Here is a 26806-nt window from a genome sequence, read left to right as displayed (position 1 = left end):
ACGGACTGCAGCCTACCAGGCTCCTCTGTCCATGGGATTTTCCAGGCAAGAGTACTGGAGTGGGGTGCCATTGCCTCCCCCGCCTACAGCTCTCTAAATCTCTTGTTCCCAACCAGCAGGATGAGAGGACCTGTGAAAACTTCCCGAGACTTGAGAGGAATTAGCCATCACCCACCCCCAAACATTTTTTTTGCTGAGGACTCTGCCCACTGAGATCACATCCGTGAACGTATAGGATTGGGGGTGGGGGTGGTCAGTGTAGGACTCAGGAAGTTTGACGTCAACAGGTGGAGGTTCCACATGCCCACTCAGCACCCTTATTACTCTCATTACCCATCATTTTGAAGGGAGGTATTTTCCCTCAATTTGAAAACAAAACTAAACAAAAACATCAGGCAGCAAGGTGAGAGGTAGTGTTTGGGTGGTCAAGGGAATGTGGAGAGAGGAAATTAGGTATTTTAGGCTCACACACACAGGAATCTACAACTTGGGCCCACGTGTCCACAGGGCTGAGTTTCAAAGTGTGACTGACATTAAACATACCAAGTCCTCTAAGTCTGAGAAGAGGACACTTAGGAAAACTAATTAATGGATCAGAGTACCAAAGGACTGTCCCATCCTCCCTACACCCAACTAATGAATGTTTCCTCTGTGGAGACAGGGAGCCGGTTTCTCCAGATGGTGCCCACATTTTGACTAGAATAGGGGATCCTGGTGATCAAAATTAAGCATGTAGAGTAATATGCTGATAAAATGAGAAACAAATGGTGCCAGCCCAGGTAAGTCATTCTGTTGGTGCTACACGACTTAAGACAGACAAACCAAGAGGAGTTCTAGGCTCCAGCTCTGGGTTAGGATCAGAGTCCTGAGAGGATGTTCAGGACATCAACAGGGTCAATTGCACACGGCCTGTCCTACCACCAATGTGGGTCCGCGCAGCACAGTCATGCCTGAGGGCCAGCACCCAGGGAGCTTGCTGCCCAGCAGGCAATGCTTCCAATCACCGTACCTGCAGATGCCTGGAGGGCCACCTCAAGAGAAAGCCACCCAAACCTCAGTGGGAACACGACCCACAAGATCATCTCTTGAGAACATGAGCCCAGCAGGGCACACGTGAGCAGCTACTTCTCCTGCAGCCCATCAGGACGGAAGGTTTCTTTAATGTCTCGTGTTCATTGTTCAGATGTGTCCGACCCTTTGCAACCCCATGGACTGTAGGCCGCCAGACTCCACTGTCCACGGGATTTTCCAGGCAAGAATACTGGAGTGGGTTGTTATTCCCTTCTCCAGGGGATCTTCCTGAACCACGGATTGAACCTGGGTCTCCTGCATTGCAGGCAGATTCTTTACTGTTTGAGCCACCAGGGAAGCCCTTGGAGAGCAGAACTGACAGCGGACAGAGCCAGCGGCTGACAAGCAAGCCGGGGGCTGTAGTTCCAGTCCAGAAACAAGGTGAGCGCACAGGAAGAGGTGGTTGTTTCTTTCACATTGTTCAATGGGCTCTGAAGATACTGCATTGCCCTGAGCATGGGGCAACCTCCAAGGACTGAAAGCCTAGCTGGCCCAGGGGACCACCTGCAATCAGCTCACACATCCGTGTGTACAGACCCTGGGGTGTACCCAAAGATAGATGCCTGGTGCACCCCATCCCCTGATGGCACCTCCCATCAGGCACACATGGGTGAGAGTTAGCACTGAGTTAACACAGAACCATCCTGGCCTTTGAGAAGAAATACAGTCCTAGCTTTGAGTAATACTGGCAAACACTACCCCTGAAATTTTCAGATTAGCAGGGCAGGAGGACTTCAAAGAAGTTCAAGTCTCTGGGAGCCCGTGTGTAAGAATTACTTCTAAGCAAGGACATGTAACTAGGTTTCCTTGAAGATCTCCAGTGCTTCTTGGTGGGTACACAAAGCATACATTTTTCTAAGAAATGTAATTATCTGCCGTTTTTGTACAAAAGTCAAAGTGTTAGTCACTCAGTCATGTCTGACATTTTGTGACCCCATGGCTGTAGCCCACCAGGCTCCTCTGTCCATGGGACAGTGGGTAGCATATTGATGGGTCCCCTTGAAAGCATTTATCAGACAGACAGACTCCCCAACACTAAGGCCAAGGCCTCAGCACACAACAAACAGTCATCGGTCCCCAACAGTCACAGAGCAGGCCAGGCTCCCCTGAAACATGGATGCACTTGAGGAAAACAGGCAGCCCATCATTAAAATTACTACTAGGATAACAGAGTGTTCTTGAATCTGATGATTGCTTTATTGTACAAAAAGTTTCCAGTAACAGTAAATTAGTTTTCTAAAAAGGACAAAAAAAAAAGTCGTTTTGGATAGAAGCGCTTCACTAATTGCTTTATTTAAGCACACACACACAAAAGTCTTATCTGACCAATTAGGTTGGAAGGTTTTTATTACCTTTAAGAAGCCATTAGCTAGCATAAAACACTGAAAGCTCTTGTGTCAAAACAAATAAATAATGCTCTCTCAATTAGCAGAGACTGTGGTAAATTCGTTAGAGATGAACACGGCTTCACGCCCAGGGCCAGCAAGTCAGCACCTCCCCCCACCCCAAATTAATAAAACAAGAGACAGTAGTGCTCAGTCCCCATCTCGGGAAAGATGAGGAGCTCCAGGGACCTGACAGGCAACGTCTATGGGTCCCCCCTCCAGCCCCGGTCAACAGAGCCGTGCAGGCCACGTCACAACGGGCAGCAGCGAGGGCAGAGCCAGGAAGAGCCACCTTTGCCACCAGAGCCATAGGCGAGACAAGGAGAGAGAGGACCCTTGGGTGCCAGGACACTAATCACTAACCTCCCCTTCCAGCCTGCCTGCTGTTGATCTGTCCCCAGGAGGTGGCAACAGAACAGGAGTGTTTGGTGGAGCCTGGCAAGTTGGAACACGTGCTCCAGCTGCTGCTGGCCTGGGGACACGGTGATGGCAGCCGATGGCTGGGCTTCAGCTGGTGCTGCCGGGGATCCAGTCAGAGGGGGCAGCTGTCCGGATCCCAAACAGGATCCTTCAAGCCATCCCTAGTCAGATTCATTATTTTACCCAAAGGAATTGGATAAAAAATCCAACTAATCACCCTGTTCACTAAAAATAAATACAAATAAATAGTGATCCTTTCTTAAAGGATTACGTTCCTTCAAGAGTCAGTGAGCCTAAGCACTGGAAAAGCTCCCCTACAAGAACCCTTAACACCATCCCAGGCTGTCTAGGAGGGGAGCCCCTCATCTGGACAACCCCCATCCTGGGAGCAGCTTGACTCCCTGAGCTCAAAACCACTGAGGCTAAAGAGCCCACAGTTGCTCTCAGGAACCAAGGAAGCCCCCCATCTCAGGGGCAATTGAGGAGGGGCTGGACCTCATTCCCGGCCTTCCTCCTTAGTAAGTAGCTGTCAGGGAATGCCATGCTACTTCCTGATATGCCAGGGATGCCTTTAGATCACCCCACGCCCACGTCAGGAACAGGGAACCAGGGACTGCCCGGCTTCATGAACCACTTGGGACGGGAAGGCTGGGCAGTGGTCTGCGTTTTAAGCACATGACCTGTTTGGACAACTTGAATCTCGGGGTTTGAGTTTAAATTTCTGGAAATAACTTCAAAGTCAATTCTAGAGAGACAGGTTATGTGACTGGTCCAAATAAAACGTAGCACACTTAATGAGGTCATGCTCTTTTAAAACATTTTACAAGAGGTAAAAACAATGGAAAGCCATCAAAAATGACACAAAGACCATTAAAACTATACTGGTGTCTCAAGACCCGTTAAAACACAAACAACTTCAGGTTTCAAAGTTATCATCACTTTCCACATTACTCCACAGGTCCAGGAATATGTTTGAGCACCATATTGATAATAGGTAAGTGAACAACAAAGTCCTGCTTTGGAGACCGGATTCATGCTCACACAAATGAGGGGTTTTCTGAGCCAAGATTTTCACAAACAGCAGGAATATGCCTACCTTCTGGGCATGTTCAATGGCAATGGAAGGGCCAATAAATCAAACCACTGGGGGAATATTTTACTTTGAAATGGAGTCATGTTTGGTTAATAATTTGAGACCCACTAATCCTAAATAGGGTGACCCATTTAGAATGGCCTCCATGTAAATTCACAGTCCATTAAATGGTGTCTGGCTTGAACAGGTCTTTATGTAGTTATTATATAAGTAATGGATTGAGCAAGGATGGTTGGGGATGGGCACGGGGACACACCGGCCAGCTCTGGTGACTTTTCCGACACTGCCGAGTGCCCTTTTAATGTGAGGTTCTTTCAAATCATCAACTCTTGCATTTGGCTGGTTCTGCTTAGTAACCCCTTTCGGTTTACAGGAGAAAATGCAGTGCACAAATCTGAGATGAGGAATACTCCATTTACAATTAATTTAAACTTATGAAGCTGTTTTAACTGGCCCATCTAAATGTGTTAATTAACATCAATGATGGTTTCTTATTTTTCACACTTTGTTACTCTGATCATTAACAGTGATGGAAAAGTTAAATTAAGTTAATGGGGAACGGATTATAAATTCTTAAAGGACTTCTCAGTTTGTTTTCAACTGGAAAATACATAGACAAAGATGAAGAGGCAATTTTGCCTCTACTCATAAATTTCTGGTACCAAATTTCTTAAAAACCAGATGGTTTAAAAAATTTTTTTCCAAAAATTCTTTTAACATGCTGCTCAAACATGATTGCTTAAAAAAAAAAAAAAGAGCATATACAGGTATGATACATCGAACAGCGTGACGAGGCCTGTAAACGTTCAACTGATATTTTCTTTCTGAAAACAAAACAAAACAAAACAAAACAAAACCAAAGCGAGAACTCATCTCTATTCCGCAGCAGTATCCAAGGTCCTTCACGTCTTGCCAATGAAGGAAAACAGATGCCCCTTCCCCTCGTGTGAGCATGACCGGGCTGAGGAGTCCATGGGACCGCCGCCACCCCAGCTAGGCCGGGGCCGCACCTCCGCCAGAGCCCCCGGGCGCCGGGCCTCGTGCCCGGGTCCACGCACCACACACTGGCCCGATGCCGCTCAGCGAGACTTCACGCCGACGAGGACAACAGTGAGGACGATGATGATGACGAGCAATATCAGGATCACGAGCATCTTCCGGTTCTTCTTCTGATACTGCTCTGCCTACAGAAAGAGGAAGGAGAAAGGGTCATCATTTTCTCCAAAATCAAGTCTGCCTCGTTTCTGGTCCTAGCTTCTGGCTATACCTGCACACCCAACACCTCTGCCACCGGCTCCATCATCACAATCACTGCCATTAACTCCTAGAGTTCAGTTGACTCCCGTGACCCCCGAGTTCCCTACCTACAGGCTTCATGAAGCACCTGCTGGGGATCCACCATCACTTGAGGGCCATGGGAGAAGTCTAAGGCTCTGCCTTCAGCTCCACACAGCCTGCCTCTCCTTACATCCCCCTCCACTGACCGCAAGGACCCACTCTTTCTATGGAAGCCTCTCACTTCCAGACACGGTTCTTTGGAGGAATGCACAGCTCCTTCATTGAGAAGTCAAACTTCTGGCTCCAGTGACACCAGCCAGAAGGGAGAGAAGTGAGGGCCCCAGAGAAGCTCTTCTACCTCCTCTGAGTCTGCAAACAAGAAGAAATTCATCCATGGAAGTATTGAGTTGGCCAAAAAAGTTCATTCAGGTTTTTCCATAAGATGCTACAGGAAAACCCAAACAGACTTTTCCATCAACCCAACAGAAACAGGAAAGCTGCCCCATGGGGTCAGGTGCAGAAAGAACCCACCCAAGCTGAGTCATCCTGTGTGGCTAGTGACACATGCCTATCGTGCAGGAACGTGACTCAGAGAAAGCAGAGGGGAGGAGAGAGTAGCCAAGTGTCCCTGACCACATGCTGCTGGTGCTGCTAAGTCACTTCAGTCGTGTCTGACTCTGTGGGACCCCATAGACAGCAGCCCACCAGGCTCCACCATCCCTGGGATTCTCTAGGCAAGAACACTGGAGTGGGTTGCCATTTCCTTCTCCAATGCATGAAAGTGAAAAGTGAAAGTGAAGTCGATCAGTCATGTCCGACTCTTAGCGACCCCATGACTGCAGCCTACCAGGCTCCCCCTCCGCCCATGGGGAGAGCACACTCCCCACACTTCTGTGGACGGCACTGCCTCATGGCAAAGGTGAAAGTGAAAGCGAGGGGACGGCTTGAGGGCAGCACCTGCTCAGAAGGTCCAGCCTCCCACGCCCACTTCTGCATCCCCACCAACCTTCTGACCAGCAGCTCTGTGTCCTAAGTGAGCCCGCCCACCCACCAGGCCACTCATCCACAGGAGGAAACCTTAGGACCCGTTCACCCATCTGGAGAGCCTGGCTCGGAAGAAGCGACTCCAAGGCCCCGCCAGCTTCAGATGAGCTGATCGCCAAGGTAATGGCCAGCCAAGCCGAAGAGAGGACAGTACGTGCTCACTCTTGTAGTCAGTAACCACCACTGAAGCTGACACCAGGTGATACACTTTAAAACCTCTCAAAATGATTTATAAAGTCAAACCTTAAACAAATTTTTTAGTTCCCACTAGATATGTACACCCTCGTGGAGAAAGCTGTTCCCCTTTATCTCTGTTGTATTACAAAACATATTTTGCTAGTTTTTATTTAAGAAACTTCAAAACCGATGCATAATTCAACAGCATATGAAGGCCCAGATATTACAGAGTGAGAAACTAAAGTTAGCTTTCACGTTTTTAATACATAAAATGTGGCAACCAAATGAACCGAATGCTTAAAAAAATTAAAAAGCCTCCTATGTCCACAAGGCAGACCTCCTCTTTCTCAGTGTCTGCTGGCGTCCCACCCACTCCTGCCCTGCACGTGGTAACAAGCATATAGAAGAGGAAGGTGAGGGTTCCTGGTCAGACCTGTGCGAGGCCTCACCTTCCATAAACCTGGCACCACAGCCAGGTATGGTCACCTCTCCCACAGGAAGCGACTGGTCTCAGAGAGATGACAGAGAAGTACATTAGTGAATCGAGAAAATGACCATCACACATGGCTAGGAGTACCGCTGTCCATGAGGAGATGGACAGAATTTATTTCATCTGTGAAGTATTTCATTCCTTCTGAAGAAAACATGCAGCCAATTATATATGAGAGTCACTCAGCAGTGTACATATGTGCTTCTCATGGTTGATTACAAGATTTTTAAGGATGTTTTCCATTTATTTTTAACAAATATCATGAAAAACATTCTGGAGACAGCCATCAGAGTATTAGCAAAGAATGAGAAAGCTAATACTCTCACTTCAACAGACTACTCTCTCCTCAAGGTGGTACACAGATATACTGTGGTAATTAAAAGAGAAAATTAGATTTTTATCTTCTCCAGAATGAATCCCCAGCAGCAATTCATCAGAAAAGTACCACAACAAGGGAGGCCTGAGTCAGCAGCTACCAGCAGACAGAACGCGCAACACGGGTTTTAACAAACACCCACTCAATCGATTCCCTAAAACAAGAGGGCCTAGCCAAGGAATAAAGTATTTTCTAAAAGGAAGAAAACCCCGACTCTTTCAGAGTTTGCTGTCACAGAAAGAACGGGTTCTCAGCAACTTCAACTCTGCATGTGGGGTGCACTGGGATTCACTAATTGCAGGGAAACGGCCACAGCCCACACGGTGGGCTCTGAAGAATACGACAGGCTGCATTTTCACAGCCCCATCTCGAGCTGATGACAGACGAAAGTGCTAGGGACAGTTAAGACAGAAGACAAGCCTCGTATGAATTCTTGATACGGGAAAACAATTCTTCAAATTCTCAGCTACTGAAAGATATGCCATTACCTTGTGGAGCTGTTTCAAGCCGTCTTCAGTTTTGATACAGGACTGCTCAACATTATAGTCGATTCTATCGAGGACGGTACCCTGGGTGATAAATGACAGTCACAGACAATCAACAAGCGCAACTGGGAAAATGGAGCTTCAGAAATGAGAGATGCAGATTGCAGGCATTGTCATCCACGGGATTATCTGTTCTACTTGACTGTGGGGTAAAGGGACATCCTGTCAGCTCTGGAGTCCATCACCAAGCAGAGTGAGGTGCTCAGTGGCAGAGTGCCGCCGTTAGCTGCAGGAAAGCCTAGCTCATGAGAAGAAAATACTGACAAATTGAGGTTTCTTTTTTGGGTTTAGCCACTACAGGATACTCCATATTCAGGCTTAATGGGGCTTTAAGAAATACATGGTTCAGTGGAAACAGGCTCTGAGTGGTGAAGGGCTTGCTTCTGTGCCCATCTGTGGCTTAAACTCACAGGTTCAAGGAAGCAGAGAAGGCCAGTTAAGCCAGGCCTGATTAGAATGAGGTCTGGAAACTTACTATCATGTCTGAGAATCTCCACACGCCTCCATGGGCCAGAGCAAACACGGCTAGCTCCAATACACCATGTAAAATCACACGTTCGCCTCCAGGAGAGTTTTGCCTGTAATTTTTTAATTGCTGGGTTCAAACAGGAAGAAGAGAACACCAGGCTCCACGGAAGGATGGGGCTCTGAACAGAAGTGTGCTGCGTTGGGAGACGACAGCACGAACAGTTCCATGAGAGCCACGGGAGTAATTAACCTAACTAGATCTTCTACAGCCTTGTCTGCTCTAGTCTGCAGCTGGTTTCGGGGGATCAGGACCCAAATCCCCACTGGCAAGATAATAAAACACCCTAATCAGATTTTAACAGTGAACAAACAATCTAATTCTACTTGAGGGCTAGTGGTTCCAGTTGCCTTTACACAATAACCTGCCAAAATTAGATGGGAAAACTTATCCATCGTCACAATCACCGCTGAGCGTGGGCAGAGCCAGCCAGGCTCCCGGCACGGGGTGCTCCTGGGAGCAGCCCTGGGATGGAGGCAGAGGACGTGAGCACTGTCACTGACACCTGTTTCTCATCTAAAAAATAGTTTATTAGTATTTTTATGGGGCATGACAGCAGTCTGCATAGAATCTGTACTCGTATATACATACACACATACACAGTGAGTCGTGAAAATTCCCTGGAGTAGGAAACGGCAACCCACTCCAGTATTCTTGCCTGGGAGAGTCCCATGGACACAGGAGCGTGGCAGGCTAGAGTCCATGGGGTCACAAAGAGTCGGACATGACTGAGCACACACACTGTATATACACAGAAGGAATGGGTTACAACTGCTTTCCTGACAGAAGTGCAGAATCGAAAAGCCTGGGGAAGAATGAGGTATCAGGGCAAAAGAGCCCACTGACGAGGCAGGTAAATGCACACACCTGTTCTACGATCATGGCTCCCAGGTCCCTAAATATCTCGTTCAGGTCAGAGATGGACTGCACGATCTGGCGAATCTCCCTCTCCCGTTCCTCCACCAGCAGCGTGTTCTGCTCCACCAGCACTAGCTGCTCGTCTGTAAAGCCCTAGCCAATCAAAAAGGACGAAATGTGCACATGAAGTACGATTTTAGATATAACTTAAAGAAAATAAAATTTGAAACTATTTCTATAGAGCACACCACACACAAGCACTTATTTTTCCTAACAAGAAAGATCTCCCTGAATCAGCGGGCTCTAAAGCACCACCGGCCAAAGCGGGGACACAGAGAACCCCTGTCGGCAGCTGCCCCAGAGCCAAGCGGCAAAAGCACCAGGGAGAAGCCTGCGTGTCTCAGGGTTCTTCCTGGGAGTGGGGTGTGCAGACTGCTTTCCAGAAGATTCTGGAAGGCACCTGACAAGGTCTCCGTGCAGTCTTTAGAAAGGAAGAAACAGTATGGCCCCCACGACTGTTCTCCCGCCAGCTGCAAAGCACTTGATGGATGTGCACGCCACACAGTGCCAATCCAGCTGTGTCTCAGGGAAGCTAAAGGTCCGAAAAGAGAAGGAAACAGAGCAGAGTGCACATGAGCAGCAGGCGGGTCTGTGGCCCCGACACGTACCCGGTCATACAGAGTATTATCCTCGCCATCGTCCATCAGCGGTACTGATGTAGCAAAAAAATGCTGGGATCTTTCCTCTCGATTCTTCATGCCTGTCGTGGATAGGAATTCACTTTACTTGAATACGGAAACCGTTCTGGTTACTGTTCCACCATTAAAAGGGGGCATCTAGAGTAAAACTCAACAGTCAAAATGGAGACATTCTTGGCCACTTTAGAAGCAGCCCTGCTCACCTCCAGCAGAGATGGGGGACAGTAAAGGACCACAACCATGCAACAGCAGGCAAGCATTTGGGGTTACTTAGGACAGAAACCACACTGCGAGTGTGAACAGTTCACTGGGTGCCAGGTGAGTGACAATGCAACACCATCATCTGAGACGCTCTCAGTGGAGCAGAAACACTTAGCTGCTGCTAAAAACATTTAAAACATTAAGTATTTCTCTCTAAAAGTATATCTGCTAAGAATTCCAAGTGGCCCTAATCAAATTTTAGAAGTAGTAAAATGAAAGCACAAACACAAATATGCCAGTTGTCAGGAGGGAGAACTAGCTTTTGGGGGAGCATATGGGGATATCATTGATTACAATGGCAATACAGAAAAAGCCAGTTTATGGGTGCTCTGAATGAGGATGTAGCTGAAACCTGACTTTGCACTATTTGGGAAGGAAGGGAGGCTGGGAGAGAATGTGTCTGCTTTAACTATTCCCAGGTAAGGTGTTTAGACAGATAGGCAAATATAAAGCTTCAACATGATTACAACTATTTTTACCCATTTATCAGCAGCTCCTGCAAGCCTAACACCTAGAAAACTACATGCTTTTATAATATGCTAGATTGATTTTCAAATACTTTAAACTTGACAAAAGAGTTTCTCTTTTGTTGTTTTAGAGGAGGACTGTCAATGCCCCATGGGGTGGCCTCAACCTGGATGTGGCTACCTCTGGGGGCAGAAAGAGCTACTTTCTACCCCACGAAGTAAGAGGATATGCAAAGGCTAACCATGAAAAGCAAAGGACAAAATGGAGAACCAGCAGAAGAAGACACAAAACACAGAGTTGTCCTGTGACCTGAGCGCTGGGACGCTCGTCACTGGAGAGCCTGGCGGGGGTGGACACTCACGTCGGAGGTAGCTGGACTGTGCGTGCCGGAAGCTGGTGGACAGCTCCTGCAGGGCCTGGGCCAGCGAGGCCACCACGTTTCGGAGGAGCCGCTCCTCCTGCTCCGAGCAGGCCCGGCGGGCCCGGCTGGGCAGCGCCTGCACCGCACGCTGACACCTATGGAAGAGCTGGGAGGACAGGGGGCGCTCACAGTGGGCCGGGGGCCCCAAGGTGCCTGCATGCCGGAGTGAGACACACAGGGGCTCTGGCTGCACAGGCTGGCGCTGAGGATGGCCAGGAAATCGCAGCTGAACCAGACCTGAACAGATGCTGAGTGTGCACATGCGTGCGCACTGCTCCTCACAGCCTTCTCATTTAGTCCCGACAGCCACCCTAACTAAGAGGCAGGTACTACTATTATCGTTTCCATTTTACAGATGACAACACTGGGGTCTGAGAAGTTAAAGGAGAATCATATTACTGTTAATCGCTAAAAGCCAGGACCCAGATGCTCTTAACACCCCAGGGCTTCCCCACGCATCATGCCCCATCCCTGTGCAGCAGCAACCCAGGAGGTGTAAACAAATGAAAAATGTAACTGCTTATTTATACACTAGTCACACTGCTTTTTAAGATTTTTAAAGTATCTTTTTAAAAAAGTCTTTATTGAATTTATTACAATATTGTTCCTGCTTTATGTTTTGTTTTTTTTTGGCAAGGGGGCATGTAGGATCTTAGCTCCCCCAACCAGGGATGGAACCTGTGTCCCCTGTGTTGCAAGGCGGATTTTTAACCACTGGACCATCAGGGAAGTCCTGAGTCACATTATTTTAAAATTACTCAAGTTTAACATTTTACAAGAGACACTTCCAGGAGGCTGAGTTTCTCTGGGATATCAAGAGATTCAGCCTGGGCAACTGCTCCCCATCTGTTCAATTACAACTACCCTTTTTTTTAAACAAGAAAAAAATTTGCAAACTAGTATACAATAGAAGTTACATATCTTAAAATCAAATGATTGAACTCAATAATGCTCTGAATTTAATTTTCAGATCAATCCACAGTAGTATTTAAAAACAATCAAAAAACAGTCCCCACTCCTGCAGGACAAGGAGTGCAGATGCTGAAACCTGGAGGAGCTCAGGGCCTCCTGGGTCCCTCTGTGAACTTCAAGCTGGGAAGCAAAACTCTAGGCCTCATTTAGCACTGTTCTGTGGGCTGGCTTTTGAGAGGGTGAGGAGGCCGGGAGACCAAGTTCCCACCTGAGGACCCCTTCCCCCTCACCTGGGTGATCTCCTGTGTGGTTATCTCAATGGCATGCTCCTGCTCGCTGCTGTCATCCAGGGTAGGTCGGTTTAAGTGCTGGTCATGAAGGCTGGCTAACTCCTTCATCTTCTGTTTAATCCGCCCAACATCATACTGTATCTAAACAAATGAAATCCCAGAGCTCTACTCTCTCCCTCCAAGTGTCTGTCTGCCTCTGAGACAACCAGCTACACGCAAGAGTATGGAGCTCAGTCTTCAGCCAATTCATAGTTGACTGAGCAACCTTTAATTCAAACCACCAGACATTCAAATACCACTCTTTCTGGTTACACAGTTCTTCAGTTTCTTTCTGTAATTCGGGTGTTGTTTAGTCACTAAGACAGGTCCAACTCTTTTGTGACCCATGGACTGTAGCGTGCCAGGCTCCGCTGTCCATGGGATCTCCCAGGAAAGAACACTGGTGTGGGTATCCATTTCCTTCTCCAGGGGTTAATCTTCCCAACCCAGGGATCAAACCCGAGTCTCCTGCATTGGCAGGTGGATTCTTTACCACTGAGCCACCAGTTACTACTAAAACCAAAATCACAAGCATGCCCACAGACATACACACCCTTCTTGTGGTGTGTGACCTGAATAATTCTAAAGCCAACACACTTACAAGGACATGCATTCAAGTTGCAGCCAAATCAATCTTTATGGCAGATACCTTAAAACATATTAATGTCATAATTACCTCAATAAATAAGAGAGTGTGAAACGAACATTCCACTTACTTCATCCACTCCATCCACCCATTTAGGAGGGGACCGCTTTGTCACACCAATTGCGGCTTCTGGGTCCAAGCTGATGCCTGACACCAGAGCCATGCGATCATCAGCGAGCTACAAAGAAATAAAGGGACATTAAAAATTATTCAAATTCAGTCCAGACAAGCACACTCTCACTCCCTTTTAAATGTCGCTCACTAAGACAGAAATAGAGGAGCAAATGCACTTGCCTGGATTACAAACTTGCTTTTGATACTGCTAGGATATGGAACTGTTTTCCTATCTTTCCACGTACCACTTCTTAATTTCCTTGGACATACTTGTGAATATGAATTTGACTTGATCTGGCTATGAAAATGTTAATGAAAAAGTCAACAAGAGATCCTTAAAAGAAAAACCTTAGTATTGTACTATGATGGGGTGGCATGAAACTCAGCAATTCATTTGATCAGACACATTAAAAAAGAAAATATTCTAGGCTATAAATGGAACCAATGCAAACATTTCAAGGTTTACTTACAGACACTTAGCTTATTTTGTAAATAGGGCTGATCCAGTTATCTTAGTCACAAGATCATTAATCAGGTTTAAAATGTGTCAAAGAGCTGCCTAAAACAGTCCGCAAATTATCTACCATTTGGCAAAAGCAATCCTTAAAATCTCAAGGCAATCTTACACTGTCACTCCCTTTCTTTGGTTAAATGTCCACAGGCAACATTTTCCCTTATTTTCAAATGATCTCCGTAGTACTTGTTTATTTTACCTATGGAATACACTGCCTTGGAAAGCTTTTAAGAATGGGAGAGAAATCACAGGTTTGGTGTGGTTAAACTGTTCTCTTGCCTGGAGGCAGTGAACAGCTGAAAGGATCTTGAGGTACCCCTCCAGAGTTCAGAATTTATAAACGCCAGTTTCAAAAGATGCAAATGATGATCAGGAAATAATGGAAAACAGCATATAGAAGTCTGCTACAGGTAGGACTTTGTACATTTTCTAAATCGCACTGCAGAACTGGGTAGAGAATGTATACTGCTTTTCTTCACCACTCCCTGCATTTATCTAAATTTATTTTTTCACTCATTCGGCAAATGTTTTTTTTTTTCTAACAATAAAGGAACAAGGCAAAATTTTTAACATCCTCAGATAAGGATAAAAGGGGGTAAAAAAAAAAAATCACACAAGGAAAAGCCTACATTAAAAGAATTCTTCAAGCAACAGCCCTAAACCCGGAACAGGGAGATTACAGCAAAATTCCTAAAAGCACACTGGAGTCTTGCGTCCGGCTCTGTCACAGCGGGGGAGGCGCTGCCCCCACTGGCTCGGGGGGCGGGGGGGGGGGGGGGGGGGGTGGCGTCTGACGCAATGACCACGCTGAAGGGACCAGCCGCCCCAGCAGTGCTCCCTGGGCATATGAATCGTGATCAGGCCCAGCGCCTTCCGCAGTGGCGTGGACCCTGCAGGGCCAGTGTCATTTCAGGTCCTGAACAAATGGTGCGTCACCCCACCTGCGCTATCGGGGCTCTGCGTCTGTGCTGTGTAATTCTCAACCACAGCCACCTTGTTTGTTTTTAAGAGTTCACTAATAGGAATTTTACCTTCCTTTTATTATTTTAACCCTCGCACAAGCTAGGTGAGCTAGGGGCTATTATTCCAATCTATAAATGAGGAAATTGAAACCCAGAAAAGTTAACTAGCTTGCCCAAGGTCACAAAGCTATTATGTGACAGATTAAAACCTGGGTTGGCTGACTCCGGAAGCCCCAATCACCCCACCAGCTGCCAATCACTTTGGCAGGCCCATGAAATACAACTGCAATTTGCTAAGAAAATGTTATCAGGATAACAAGCCCTCACCTTCAAACAACAACAACACAAGACACAGTCCTCGGATCCATTTCCCACCAGCAGCACCAGGGACCACAGGATAGGCTCAGCTGAGCACAGAGGCTGGACAAACTGGCCTCTCTCGAGTTCTGCAGACACAGCCCCTCACCCCACACACAGCTGTGTACTCCTCAAAACTGCCCCCAAAGCCACCAAGAGCTGTGCAGTCTTGGAGTGGGCACAATGACCAAACCAAAAGGGACCAACCATAGACCAGCACCCAGCACCTGCTGGCTGGACAGCAGGCACTGGACACAGAGCTGCTGCCTACCTGGAGCAGAACTTAAACCTCCAGCTGTTCCCACAAAGTGACACCTGCGGGTCATTGAGTTTCCACTGCGCCAGTGGATCACCTAACACACTGCCTGTTACTATTGAACCATATCTCAATAAAATGATGGTAGTCATTTGTTTTATTAAGAGATTCTAAACTCACAATTCTGTACTGTTGTGACTGTTAACCAAAATACACTAAACCAAAAAAGATACAGAGGGTCTACCTAAGTTTATCTGCACAGTAGTAACTAGTATCAATTTCTCAAAAACAAGTGAGAAATTTTTATAAATCACATATGAAATCAGTTGAAGTGGATTCAACACTTTTTTAAGCAGTACTTGGTTTTACATAATAGACCTGTGCCTCCAAAAAATGCAGGTAAAAGACTGCGCACACACACCCTCTTTAGGCGTCCCAAGGAAGCTTGCTGGGGACCAAGGGGAGAGATGACTCCCCAGCTAGCCAGCCCCAGCTTTCCACAGGCTGTATCAGGATTGTGCCAATGAGACAGAATAGCTGATTCTCTAAGACTAAAAACTTTAAACAGGGAATAATTTGTCCCCTTTATGATACCATCTATAGCAAGAGCTTACCATGATTAAGACAGGCAGCCTTACAAGAAACGTGTCATTTATTTGATCGGAATCAGCTTGTAATACATATCACAGTATGTACCATTTAAAAAAAAAAATAGACTGTTTTAGGAAGGGAAAATCTAACGGAAGATAACCGTCAATTAAAACTGGGAACAAATATGAACATTAAAAAAATACATTTTAAATGCAAAACAATCACCCTTTCAACTTCAGAAACCTCACTTCTCATTTCAACGTTTTCTCATTTTTAAGATCCAAAATATGTTCGTTTCCAAGCTGCCATTCAAGTCAACTCAGGCCTTAAAAAGCTGTCAGGTTTTTCACTCACTTTACTTGCTGCTCTTCCATTCCATGTCCCCCCAGTGAAGAGACGATGATGGGCAGTAAAGCTTTTCTTAACGAACTTATGCTTCTCAAGTTAAAAAAAAAAAAAAAAAAACTTTCCATGTTTTTAAATAAGAAAATAATATATAAATAAAATTGTACTCCTGAGAATTAAGAATTTAAGAATTCTTATTTGTAACTCTGTCCTCTAAGAACTATAGGGTGTGTGACCCCACCCCAGAGTCACCCAGCTCAAGCGCATCAGTGCAGGAAGATCCCAACGGTTGCTCACAATGGCACGCCCACTGGCTTCTTGTTGAGTTCATCAAAGTTATCTATGCCCTCGGTCCACTTCAGACATCGACAACTGTCCCTTTAAAGAAGACCAGATAGCACGGACAAGCGCTTGATCTATGGACAGAAAACACACACACACACACACACACACACACGACACAGCCTTATAAATCTTGCTGTTCCAACTATACAGCCTTCCTCCTCTTATAAAACCCGACCTTTATGAGAAGTCTGATTTAGTGTTCCATAAGATTAAGGATATGCAAAGCCTCTGGAGAGATTAGGAAAGTCAAATATATCCACACACACATGCACACTCATCTAAAAAAAAATAAACTAAGGTCAGTCATAATGCACTGGTAATAAGAACCAATACTGACAATTCTGGATCGTTTGCGGCAAGTCCAGATGGGAAGTTGGCAAACACCGCCTGGCGGCCCTGGTTTCCACCTGAGACAAGGTGGGCATGTACGTGGTGCAGTCAACTCACTGTGCTCAGATGGCTAACAGACATTTAAGGCTGAAGAAACCTCCTTCCTTGGAGGGAGTGAAGAAGCATGTTATATAAAAGAGTTGGGGGCTATCAGCACCATTTTTTTCTCTCTGATCTGTGATCGTTTTAAAATAGTGTTTACCTTTTCTGATTATGAAACAATAAATGTTCAAGATAGTCATTTCTTTATGTGTGCAAAAAATATAGAATTAAAAATTCTGACAACCTCACCACCCAGACAAAATGTTGCTAGGTTCACTAACCTTCCTTTTCCCCTCAACTCTCATAAACAAACTTAAAAAAAAAAAGTAGGAAGCAACAACTGCACGCACCATAGGTTATGGACTGAACCCCCACTTTCAGCCCAAGACAGACCTGCAGAGAAGACGGCGCCCTGTTCCTCAAACACTGATACCAAGGGGCTGAGACTTCCCTTCTCAATGCTGCCCCCAGCAGGGGTACCAGGGAGCAGCCCATGCTGGCTGGCCCCACGCTCCAGCCACTTCACCCTGCCCTTCCCAGGCTATGTGGTTTGGGAACCTGATGCTTACATCTTGTAATTTTAAAAATCATTCCTTCTATGAACTTAAAAAGCCAACAATTTGGGAGATGACTCTGTCATAGGTGGGGAGTAGACGAGATCAAGGCCAGGAGAGTGATGGGGTGGTGTTCTCCCAGGGCACTCCTTACTTGTTTCTGGAGAAGAGCAGAGCCTGGTATCCCCAGGGTGCAGCTGATTTTCAAGGTGATTTGAGAAGGAGAAATGACAAACCCATGTGGCCACCATGACACAGTCAGGACAGCGTGCTTGGGCCTCACCGACACAGGGATGGCCTCCATCTGACCCACGTCGGGGGCAACTGGAAGCCCGACTGCACCCTGGCAAAGTTGGGACTCTGGACGCTGTTCACAACACGGCCCCGCTTCTTGCTCAGCACCGGGCACGCAGTCGTAATAAACACACACTCATAATTAAGTGCGTGAGTCAACACTAAATGCAATGAATTAATGAAGTAAATACAAGACATGTCATGTACAACTCACTTCATAACGGATGTGCTGATTCTGGACAAAGGACAAGAAGGGGAAGTGAACGGGTGGCGGGCTGAGGGGCCATGCGGCCTCAGAATGGACAGGCTGGGCCTCGGGGCATGTGGCCGGAAAGGTGGCTCTCACTCTGGGTCTCTGCTCCAGAATGTGGCAGAGAGAACTTGGGGTGGGGCGGGGGGGAGCCAGTGTCTGGAACTTACTGCCTGAAGAGGAAGTAGGAGAGCCTGGAAATAGGTTCAGACGGCAGAGCCCTCAGGAAAGATGACCCTGATGAGCCGAGTGGGAGAAGCGTTCAAACTTAGGCCACTGTGACTGTTTCCCAGCACCGCCCCCCCACCATCCCAACCAGGGCACACTTCTTTTTGGGGGCCACAGGTTCCACGTTTCCAAACCATTCAGTAAGGGCAGCACCCATTCCTAGATGGATGGGTTTGGTTTTCAATACTAATTGGTTCTTAATGACTCAAGCAATAGACGCGCATGGTTTAAAACTATCTGCCCGACCTAAGAAAAGGGTTGGCAGTTTCCCTTCCACCCCAGACTTCCTGGAAGTTATCCATTGTCAACAGCTTCTTGTGTCTCTTTTCAAAAATCTCCCAAGTACTCACAAGCCTGAATGTGAGTTATTGTTCTTAAAAAATAAATAAAAACATAAATAATTTTTTTTAAAAAGAGTGGGAATTGCAGTATCCATCATTATACATCAGGCTTCTTCCCACATGGCCCTGCATCTGGGAGCTCACTGCCCCGCAGGCCTGAGACAGGCTGGAGCCTCTCACAGGCGCAGCACAGGGAGCAAGCGAGGCTGCACACTTCATGCAACCAGCTCCCCAGGAAGGGTCTTCAGGCTGTCTCCCATCTGCAGTTATTACCAACAAGTAAGGGACCCACTGGTTTCAAAGACAGTGAGTGGGTCTAACCCCACCTCACAGTTCCTACTTCCAAATTAAAACAAAAGCCAAGGACACCCTCCCACCCCCAATTTTAAAAGGGCCCTTTTAAAAATGTATATCCTGAGGAAAAGTATTTCCAACCCCTTCCTGGCTGAAACAGTTAATAGAAAACACAAAGCCAACCATCACAGTTCAATCTCTTTTTTCCTCCACGCTTTATTAGCATGACTGGAATAAAGTGCTGTGAACACGTACCCTCTCCATCTTCCGGGAGAATTGCTAATAAGTAATGAAAAGGCCAAAATCGTGCTGCTAGGAAGGGGGCCACGTAACCATTAGTCAGTCAGCACGACCCAAGGGTCACTCGCTCCATACCAGTGACACCTCAGCAGACAGCTCAACAGGTCTGGTGGCTCTGGGGCCGGCTTCCTGAGGGCTTCTGCCAGACATCACGTCCTCCTGCACCACCACCAGCCCGCCCCCACGACCCCCCTGCACAGCCTGGGGAGCCAAGGGAGCTTCGTGCATCATCTGAAAACAATCTGGCTGATTTTAAGTGGGAGAACGCGTTCAACCTTTACTGCCTCCAGAGTTGAGACACTTTCCCAAGAGTAGCAGATACTGTTACCAAGCCCTTCTCTACATCGTCAATTCACCTGGTATGAAAACACAGTAAATGAATCCTAAGGATTAAATTGTAAAACACAACAAGGAGAAGTAATCATGACAAATGCTAAAATCTGTGTAAACTCTGTTAGCATTTTACATATAACCAAAGATTTCAGAGAAACAGGCATTAATTGTATATACTGACATTCAAAAATATTGAAAACACAATACCTCATCCAGCTCCTGAAGAGATATGTTGTTGCCATCAGCCCATCCAGTTAGGGACAGCGGGGGGAAAAAAAAAAACAAAAAACAACAAAGGATGGGGACAGACAGACAGATAGATAAGGGATGGTCAGTTGAGAAAACACTGAGATTTCAAGCAACTCTTAAGTTGACTAAAAATACAGATCTACTAATCAAAGCTTTTAAAAAATCTCCCCCTTCTAATTCTTGCTTTAAAAAAAAAAGCTGTATCAATATTTAATTTACTGTGTTTTTTACTTTTATTTACTGTGCTTGTTCTGGTAAAAGAGGTAGGAATCAAACAATAAACAGCTGTAAAAATTAAAATACAATAGAAACAAAACATACTTGTTTTAAATGCAATAAAATATGGTATTTCTATTTCACAAATGTCAAATAGCATATACAATATTCTAAATTTCCCTTAGGAAGATAAGAGAGCAAAGCTAAAACATAATTTCACTGTGTCAAATAAAAGTAAATTTTAGCACGTAAATCAGCACTGCAAATACAGCAAAATCAGAACGTGAACAGCCCACAAGAATTGTCTATGGCCGTATTCAGATGATATTTGAGTGACCACATATGTAAGGGCTCTGCAAATTAAATCCCGCAGACACGGCTTCCTCCGTGGCAATAAGCAAGCCGAGAACCACTTGTCCCCGGAGAGAGACACAGGTGGTACAAGAAAAGGAAAACTCTCCCCATGTGCTTGGCATGTATTATAATAAGTCTAGGAGGCACACTGTTATTATAAGGCTATTATTAAAAAAAGTAAAAACAAAAAGGGGAGTTTTTTTTTTTTAAGAGGAGCAGAAAGGAAGAAGCATCGGCAGGCAGAAGATTAAGTTTCAATTTAAAAGGAAAGGATCTTTTTACAATCAACGTGGAACTCTATTTTCTAAACAGATCTTTACTAATGATAGATAATGTGAACAAATAGGTCCTTTTTTTTTTTTTAACAGTATTGATCACTGAAATACTTAGTGGTGAATTTCAATAATCAACTGTGTTGATATTTTTTTTATCCTGAGCAGTAAATTTAGAAAATAAACATAACTTCCTTATTTAAAAATTAATAGTGCAAATGAAACTGGTCTATCAGGGCCAAAATACTATTAAACAGTGACAGTAATAACAGTGTAACCACACAACATTCCTCCGTGTAAAAATTCAATTAGCTGACATTATAGGAAGCTGAAAGGCCCCTTCATTCCTTCTACAATTTGCCATGAGAGCAAGAACTGTATTTCTGTGTATACCCTGCCATGACAGCAGTACTATAAGATGCTAATAGAGGAGACAGTGTCAAATGGAAATCTGATTTAATTACCTTTAATAAAAGAAAAACCTCCTTTTTTAAAAAAAAAGCTAATGTTTCAGCACGAAAGCACTGAGGTGTTTTTATTAATAATACAAGACACAGGGCAAAACCTCTAATTCGGTATCTCAACCTGCATATCTACCCATTTTGCAGGGGTTCCTTGGCGTCTAATCTTTGGATAAAATATTACTGCAGACCCTGGTTAAGATCTCTGCTGCACAGGAGCCTGGCCTCTTGGATTATTAATGAAGCACACAGCCCGATCTCTCAGTCTCTGCAATTATTAGTTGACAAGAGGTGAAATCAGAATCTTGGGTATATTTTTCTTTTTTTCTTTTACAAATAAGAAAATCAAGTTTTAGAATATATAAATTCATTTCCCCAAAGGCACAGGGCTGAGATTCAGACAGACCCAGGTGTTCAGGCCTCTTTCTACCCCACCTTCCAGCCTCTCTACTTTTACCAGCACTTCAGGGAGTTACTAGTGACAGGCAACGAGTACCACATCAGGAACTAGATTCAGGAGATCATCTTTTTGAAGCACATCAATCCCTCCGACTTTGCTACTTAAACTTAGCAGGTTTTGAAACTCCCCCTGCCACCAATTCACCAGGAAACTTTGTCAAGACCTGAATGAAAACATTTAGAATTACCATCAGGAAAAACCGAAACAGAGCCAAAGAAAAACACGATGCTACGCATCACCACCTTCTAAATCTTCATAATGTCTGAGTCGAGGCTTCTGACCTGCCAACGGCGTGCAATCAAGCAAATACTGAAAACTCCAAGTAGCATGTGGAATTTAAGGTCTAAAGAACTTTCTACAGAAAACTGAAAAATAAGTGGAAACCCATCTGTGTTTACTCAGGAAGTCTGGAAAAGTTGAGCAAAATGAGTTGGAAATACAGGTCTATGCTATAGTGATATTTACTTTATTTCCGTTACTGCCAAAATAAAAGTTTGCTTCACTTTCATCCAACAAAGTACCCTTATTCTCAAGTAAGCCTCTCTGCTCAAATGGAATCTTTAGAAGCAGAAAAGCAAATAGATCTAAAGAGAAATATACAATGATTTCATACTTGGATTCTAAAGACAGGGGACTAATTTTCCAACAGACTCGGCATGGACTAAAACTTAGAATCTTCAATGTGGAGGTTAAAATGGACTGGCGTGACTGTAAAGTGAGATAAAGATGTTATAGTAAAAAAAAATATATATGTATATATGTGTGTATATATATTCTTTTAAATGGGTTCCTCCTTTCTCCAGGACCTGCAGCACATGTCCAGGAAAAGCTGCCAGCACTCCTGTGGCCCACTAGGTAGCAGGGGCTCAGAGCCAGGCCTGCCTGCGTTCCTATCCCAGCTCCCTGGCTCGCCCGGTGGGCACCACTGAGCAAGTTTCCTAACTCCTTGAAACCTCAGTTTCCGGATCTGTATCCAGAGAAAAAAACAGCAGCACCTGTGTGATGGAGCTCTATGAGGACTAAGTGAGGCTACACGTGCAGAAGGACAAGCCCCAAGCCGGTGAGTGCTCAATAAATCTTGGACTAGTATCACTGTCAAGACTGAAGAAGGACTTCAGATTTCTTATAAACATTATTTAACCTTCAGTCTTCCCCCCCTAAAACACACCATGTATTTTATTAAAAATAATGTGCTACTTTCAAACTAATCTAAGACCAATTAACTTCAGCTTCCATTTATAGATTGTGTATTATTTTAAAGCAGAGAATAGATTAGGCAAAGCAGCTCAAGTCCCCTCCTAAGATCTGTTTCCAGGGATGAAAGGGAATCACACAGGCCACATAACACCTCATCAGATCAGAACAGCAACCTAGCATCTACCTGTCATTCGTTTAAGACTTTACACATTTTTCTTTTTTTTTGAGTGACTATTTAACACTATAAATTCTTAGCTTCCTAAAGCTAAGCTGCCTGTAACTTTTTGAATGAGGTGTTGCCTTAAAACCTGCACTTGGCAGATGGAATGTCAAAGCTACTTCTCCACAGTACTGGAGCTACTTTTGAGGATTTTTGCGGTAACATCTGGCTGGTGGACAGGGCAATGCTGTTGACTATGATTTCCTCCTTTTCAAATTAAAGCTAAGACTGCAAGGCTTGGTTAGGAGAAACAATGCATTAAAAGAGAATTTGAGAAAGCACTGCTCAATCCACAGGACTACTTACTAGAAATCTCCCCTAACTCAAACCCTCAATTTACAAATCAGGCAAAAGATGTCAGAAGAGATTAAAAGCTTGCCCAGAGACCTACATTCTGAGTCAGCCAGAGTGTGACTTGGCCCTAAATTCCCAGGTTTGGAGTCCAGTGCTCTTCCCTGTATTTCATGCTGCCCTGAGGCACAACCGTGACGGGGCATCTGAAACTGAGGCCAAAGCAGAATGAATGGGAAATGGCAACAGCTGCATTTTGCTGAGAGTCTAAAAAAAAAAAAAAAAAAAAAAATCAAACCCCTGGCCTTTCACAATTAGTTTTACTAATATCAACACAATGGAGACCACAATTAAGTAGAATTTTGTTCAGTTCTGGGCGCTGAACTTTAAAATGCCCACAGGAAAAAACCAGAAAACTAGACTTCATGCATAGGCAAGAAACTTAACCTCCCTGCCTGAGCCAGGACTGCTGAGCTAGAGAAAGGTCCGGGGCACAAGCAAGCTGCAGGGTTATCTGTCTTGCAGGAGGAGGAAAGGGCTTCCTGTGTCAGACCCTAGGGGCCAGGGCCAGGGCCAGGGATCACAGGATGCAAGACACTGACAGATGGGGTTCACGGAGGCAAGCGCTTTTTGGTAGTAATTGAGGTGGGGGTGACGCCTGCTGGAATTTCCTATCCCCATCACAGAATGCAGTCAAGGCAAGCAGGCAAAGGGGTTATCACAGAGGGGATGTTGGGTCAAATGACCTTTAGGTCCCCCCTGGCCCTTGGGACTTTGTTTTGTCACTGCATATCCTCCTTCAATTCTGCTTAGCTGTGACATATTTGCCTGAAGGATGCAAAAACCTGTTTTAGTGTGCATTTATAGGTGCACACAATGAACCACACCACCCTCAACCACCAACTTCTAGTTTTTTCCTCCAACAGGGATGTAAAATAAAAAAAAAAAAAGCCTGTTTAAATTTTCTGAAGAATATAGTTTTACGTGAGCTTTGTTTTGAGGTGTGTCATATGTACATTCATGCACAAACACCACTTTACAATTTCCACAGCTTTCACCCAAAATGAGGTGAAAATTCAGGCTTAAAAAAAATTGTGATATATTTCTAATTGTGAGATAATTTGCCCACCCCAATATCAACTTCTACAGCCTTTTCTTCTAACTAGAAAATAGAAATTTCAGTTTATGATTTTTTAAATTAAGTTAGACTCTAGAGCTTTGTTATTTCTTTTTTAATTACCTGAGTTTTAGTAAATATATGCAAATTGTATTTTAATTGTCTTACTTGTGTTTTCAACATGACAGGTATTTATTTTTTAAGTTTTTATTTATGCTTTTTCAAACACCCAGAAAAGTATGTAAAATGGAACAGCCTCCCCTGAAATACTCATCAGTAGACTTAGCAATTAGTAAGGAACACTCTGCCTTATTTGTTTCCTTTGTGTGTGGGGGGGGTTATGATTAAATATAAAGTAAGTGATATTTGGACATTTCAATAGTAAACGTTTCAGTAGATCTCACTAATAAGTCTAACAAATTTATTGAATTTTAATTAATTTCTTAATATCACCTAAAACCCAGTCAAATTTGACAGCATTAATTTTGTTTGATTTGCTACAAGATTTTGAAAATTTACAACCCAGAAACGAGGTTTTTAAATTTGTATGAGCTAGATATGCAGTTAAAAATATTTAATAAAGTTTTTAAAAATTGTTAGACACGGCTTTTTCCCCAAAATGTTTACAACATTTTTTCAGCTTGCAGAAAAGCTGAAAATATTGTACCCTCTATGTAGTCATGCTGTCTTGCCATATTTGTTTCTGTGTGTAAATGCAGAAATAGTTTCTGTAGAATCAATTGCAAGCAAGCTGAAAATATAATAATTTACCCCTAAACACTTCAGAAATCTATGACATGCCATGTGTTTTTAATGCACACGATAAAAATATATATACATGTGACTTATTTAATTCTAAATTAGGCAAAACATGTTTGTTTAATTGCAAAACCTATTTTCAGATAATATGAATTGACTACAAGGATTTTTTTATAAGGATATTTTAAAAGATCTGATTCTTATAAGCATCTGAGAAAAATTTTAAATAGTCAAACCAATATATGTAAAATTTTCAATGGTATATTATGTAGAAAATATTTTTTAGTGTTCTGAATTAGGTATGTATTTTTAGTTTGACTTAGAAATCTATTTTCAAGAAAATGTCTGAGTTAGCTAAATATACCTGTACATTTTCTGACATATCTATTCTTCCAACTTGTACACATGAGCTATATATTTTAAATTATATGACTTAGTTTATATATATATTTAAAATTGCCTAAGAAATCCATTTAAAAAATAGGTTTTACTTAGAGATGCACTTTTAAAAAGCTGCCGGCTCGGACATCAGGTTTTTAAACTGTCTGACCAAATGGTTAATAATGATAACAAAAAAGCCTCACGTTATCCTATGGTGTAGTGTATTTTGAACGTTATATGATTAAAAATTTTAAAGCAAACGTTTTAAAATCAGTTAAAAACTAATATTTTAGAAATATTAACATGAGTTTTAGTTGTTTTTTTTCCCTTTCTACAAGGTAGCATAAAATCAAGCCATTTGAGGAACATGCAATTTTTACATCTTAGCAAAACTAAGGTTCCACTGAGGATTTTTTTTTTCCCCACTGAATTTCTACTCTCTATTTCTTTTATTCCAGAACATTCTTTTCAAAATTAGCGCTGGAATTAGCCTGTTTTCAATTTTGCACTTAGTATAATACCTTTTTTTTTCAGTTTACAAATGTAAAAAATCTTCACATTCTCAAGTAACTGAAAACCTACACACACTCAGTTGGTCCCTGTTTTCTATGCTTTTTGATTTGAATTTACCGTGATTTTATTCCTAAAGCTGTTCACAGTTTACAATAGCTTTTCTACATAAGCAAGATGGACAAATACATTTTCCTTTTGTGATTAACAAAAAGGAAAAACTGTCTTTATAGGTGCTCTGTCAATAATCAAGACAGATAGCCATTTTTTTGTGTGAAGCATTTAGATCAAGTCATAAAAAATTTAAAAGGAATATAATCCGTAACAGGTGAAGTAAGTGTGAGAGCCCCAAAACTGCTTATGTCAAGCATAACCCCCAAGAATCCGGTCTTAGAGTGATTTTACTCTCCCCCCAATGCTGCTTCTATTCAAACCCAACCTGTCTACAGGCAGGAGCCCCCCATTACAAATTAGTATCATAACTTTTCAATTTAGGCTACCCAGAGCTCATCATCACCCTTTGTTTAGACTATCTACACCCACTTCCTTGTTCAACAGAGCAGGAGATTGAGGTTTGGACGGGGAAAGTAGCCCTTTATCATAAACAAACAGGAAAACAACAGTCATCCTTCCAGGCCCTTCCTGTAAGAGATTCTACAGCTGGGCTAAAGAAAGGTTCAGGTTAATTAAATCAAAACCGTGGGCTATTTGGGGGGTTAATTTTCACATACACATCACGTTCGTTTTAAAAAGTTCCTATGGAAGAAAAAGCTTAATTTCCTGTCTGGGAAATAGAAAACGAAGAAGCAAG

At 43.9% G+C, this 26806-nt stretch overlaps 1 protein-coding gene across 10 annotated transcripts in view; it reads right to left on the bottom strand.

Annotated features, from left to right (window-relative positions):
• Window positions 1–2244: 2244 nt before the first annotated feature.
• Window positions 2245–26806, bottom strand: part of STX16 (syntaxin 16) — a 51039-nt gene continuing 26477 nt past the window's right edge. For 2 of the 10 annotated variants that reach the window (XM_027559010.1, XM_027559012.1), the window contains 10 exons: window positions 23329–23440; window positions 19716–19727; window positions 13293–13410; window positions 13069–13176; window positions 12314–12454; window positions 11052–11217; window positions 9932–10023; window positions 9273–9416; window positions 7823–7903; window positions 2245–5153 (listed from right to left, as the gene is read on the bottom strand). In XM_027559010.1, the coding sequence (XP_027414811.1) occupies window positions 5049–5153; window positions 7823–7903; window positions 9273–9416; window positions 9932–10023; window positions 11052–11217; window positions 12314–12454; window positions 13069–13176; window positions 13293–13410; window positions 19716–19727; window positions 23329–23330 (969 nt within the window). In that variant the 5' untranslated portion in view covers window positions 23331–23440 and the 3' untranslated portion in view covers window positions 2245–5048. Of the gene's footprint in view, window positions 5154–7822; window positions 7904–8354; window positions 8458–9272; window positions 9417–9931; window positions 10024–11051; window positions 11218–12313; window positions 12455–13068; window positions 13177–13292; window positions 13411–19715; window positions 19728–23328; window positions 23496–26806 lie in introns of all 10 variants that reach the window. The other 8 variants (XM_027559008.1, XM_027559009.1, XM_027559006.1 and 5 more) reach the window with 5 other exon arrangements.

Source organism: Bos indicus x Bos taurus, chromosome 13 (assembly GCF_003369695.1).
Source record: "Bos indicus x Bos taurus breed Angus x Brahman F1 hybrid chromosome 13, Bos_hybrid_MaternalHap_v2.0, whole genome shotgun sequence".
Lineage (NCBI taxonomy): Eukaryota > Metazoa > Chordata > Mammalia > Artiodactyla > Bovidae > Bos > Bos indicus x Bos taurus.
This window is presented reverse-complemented; position numbering and strand designations above follow the sequence as displayed.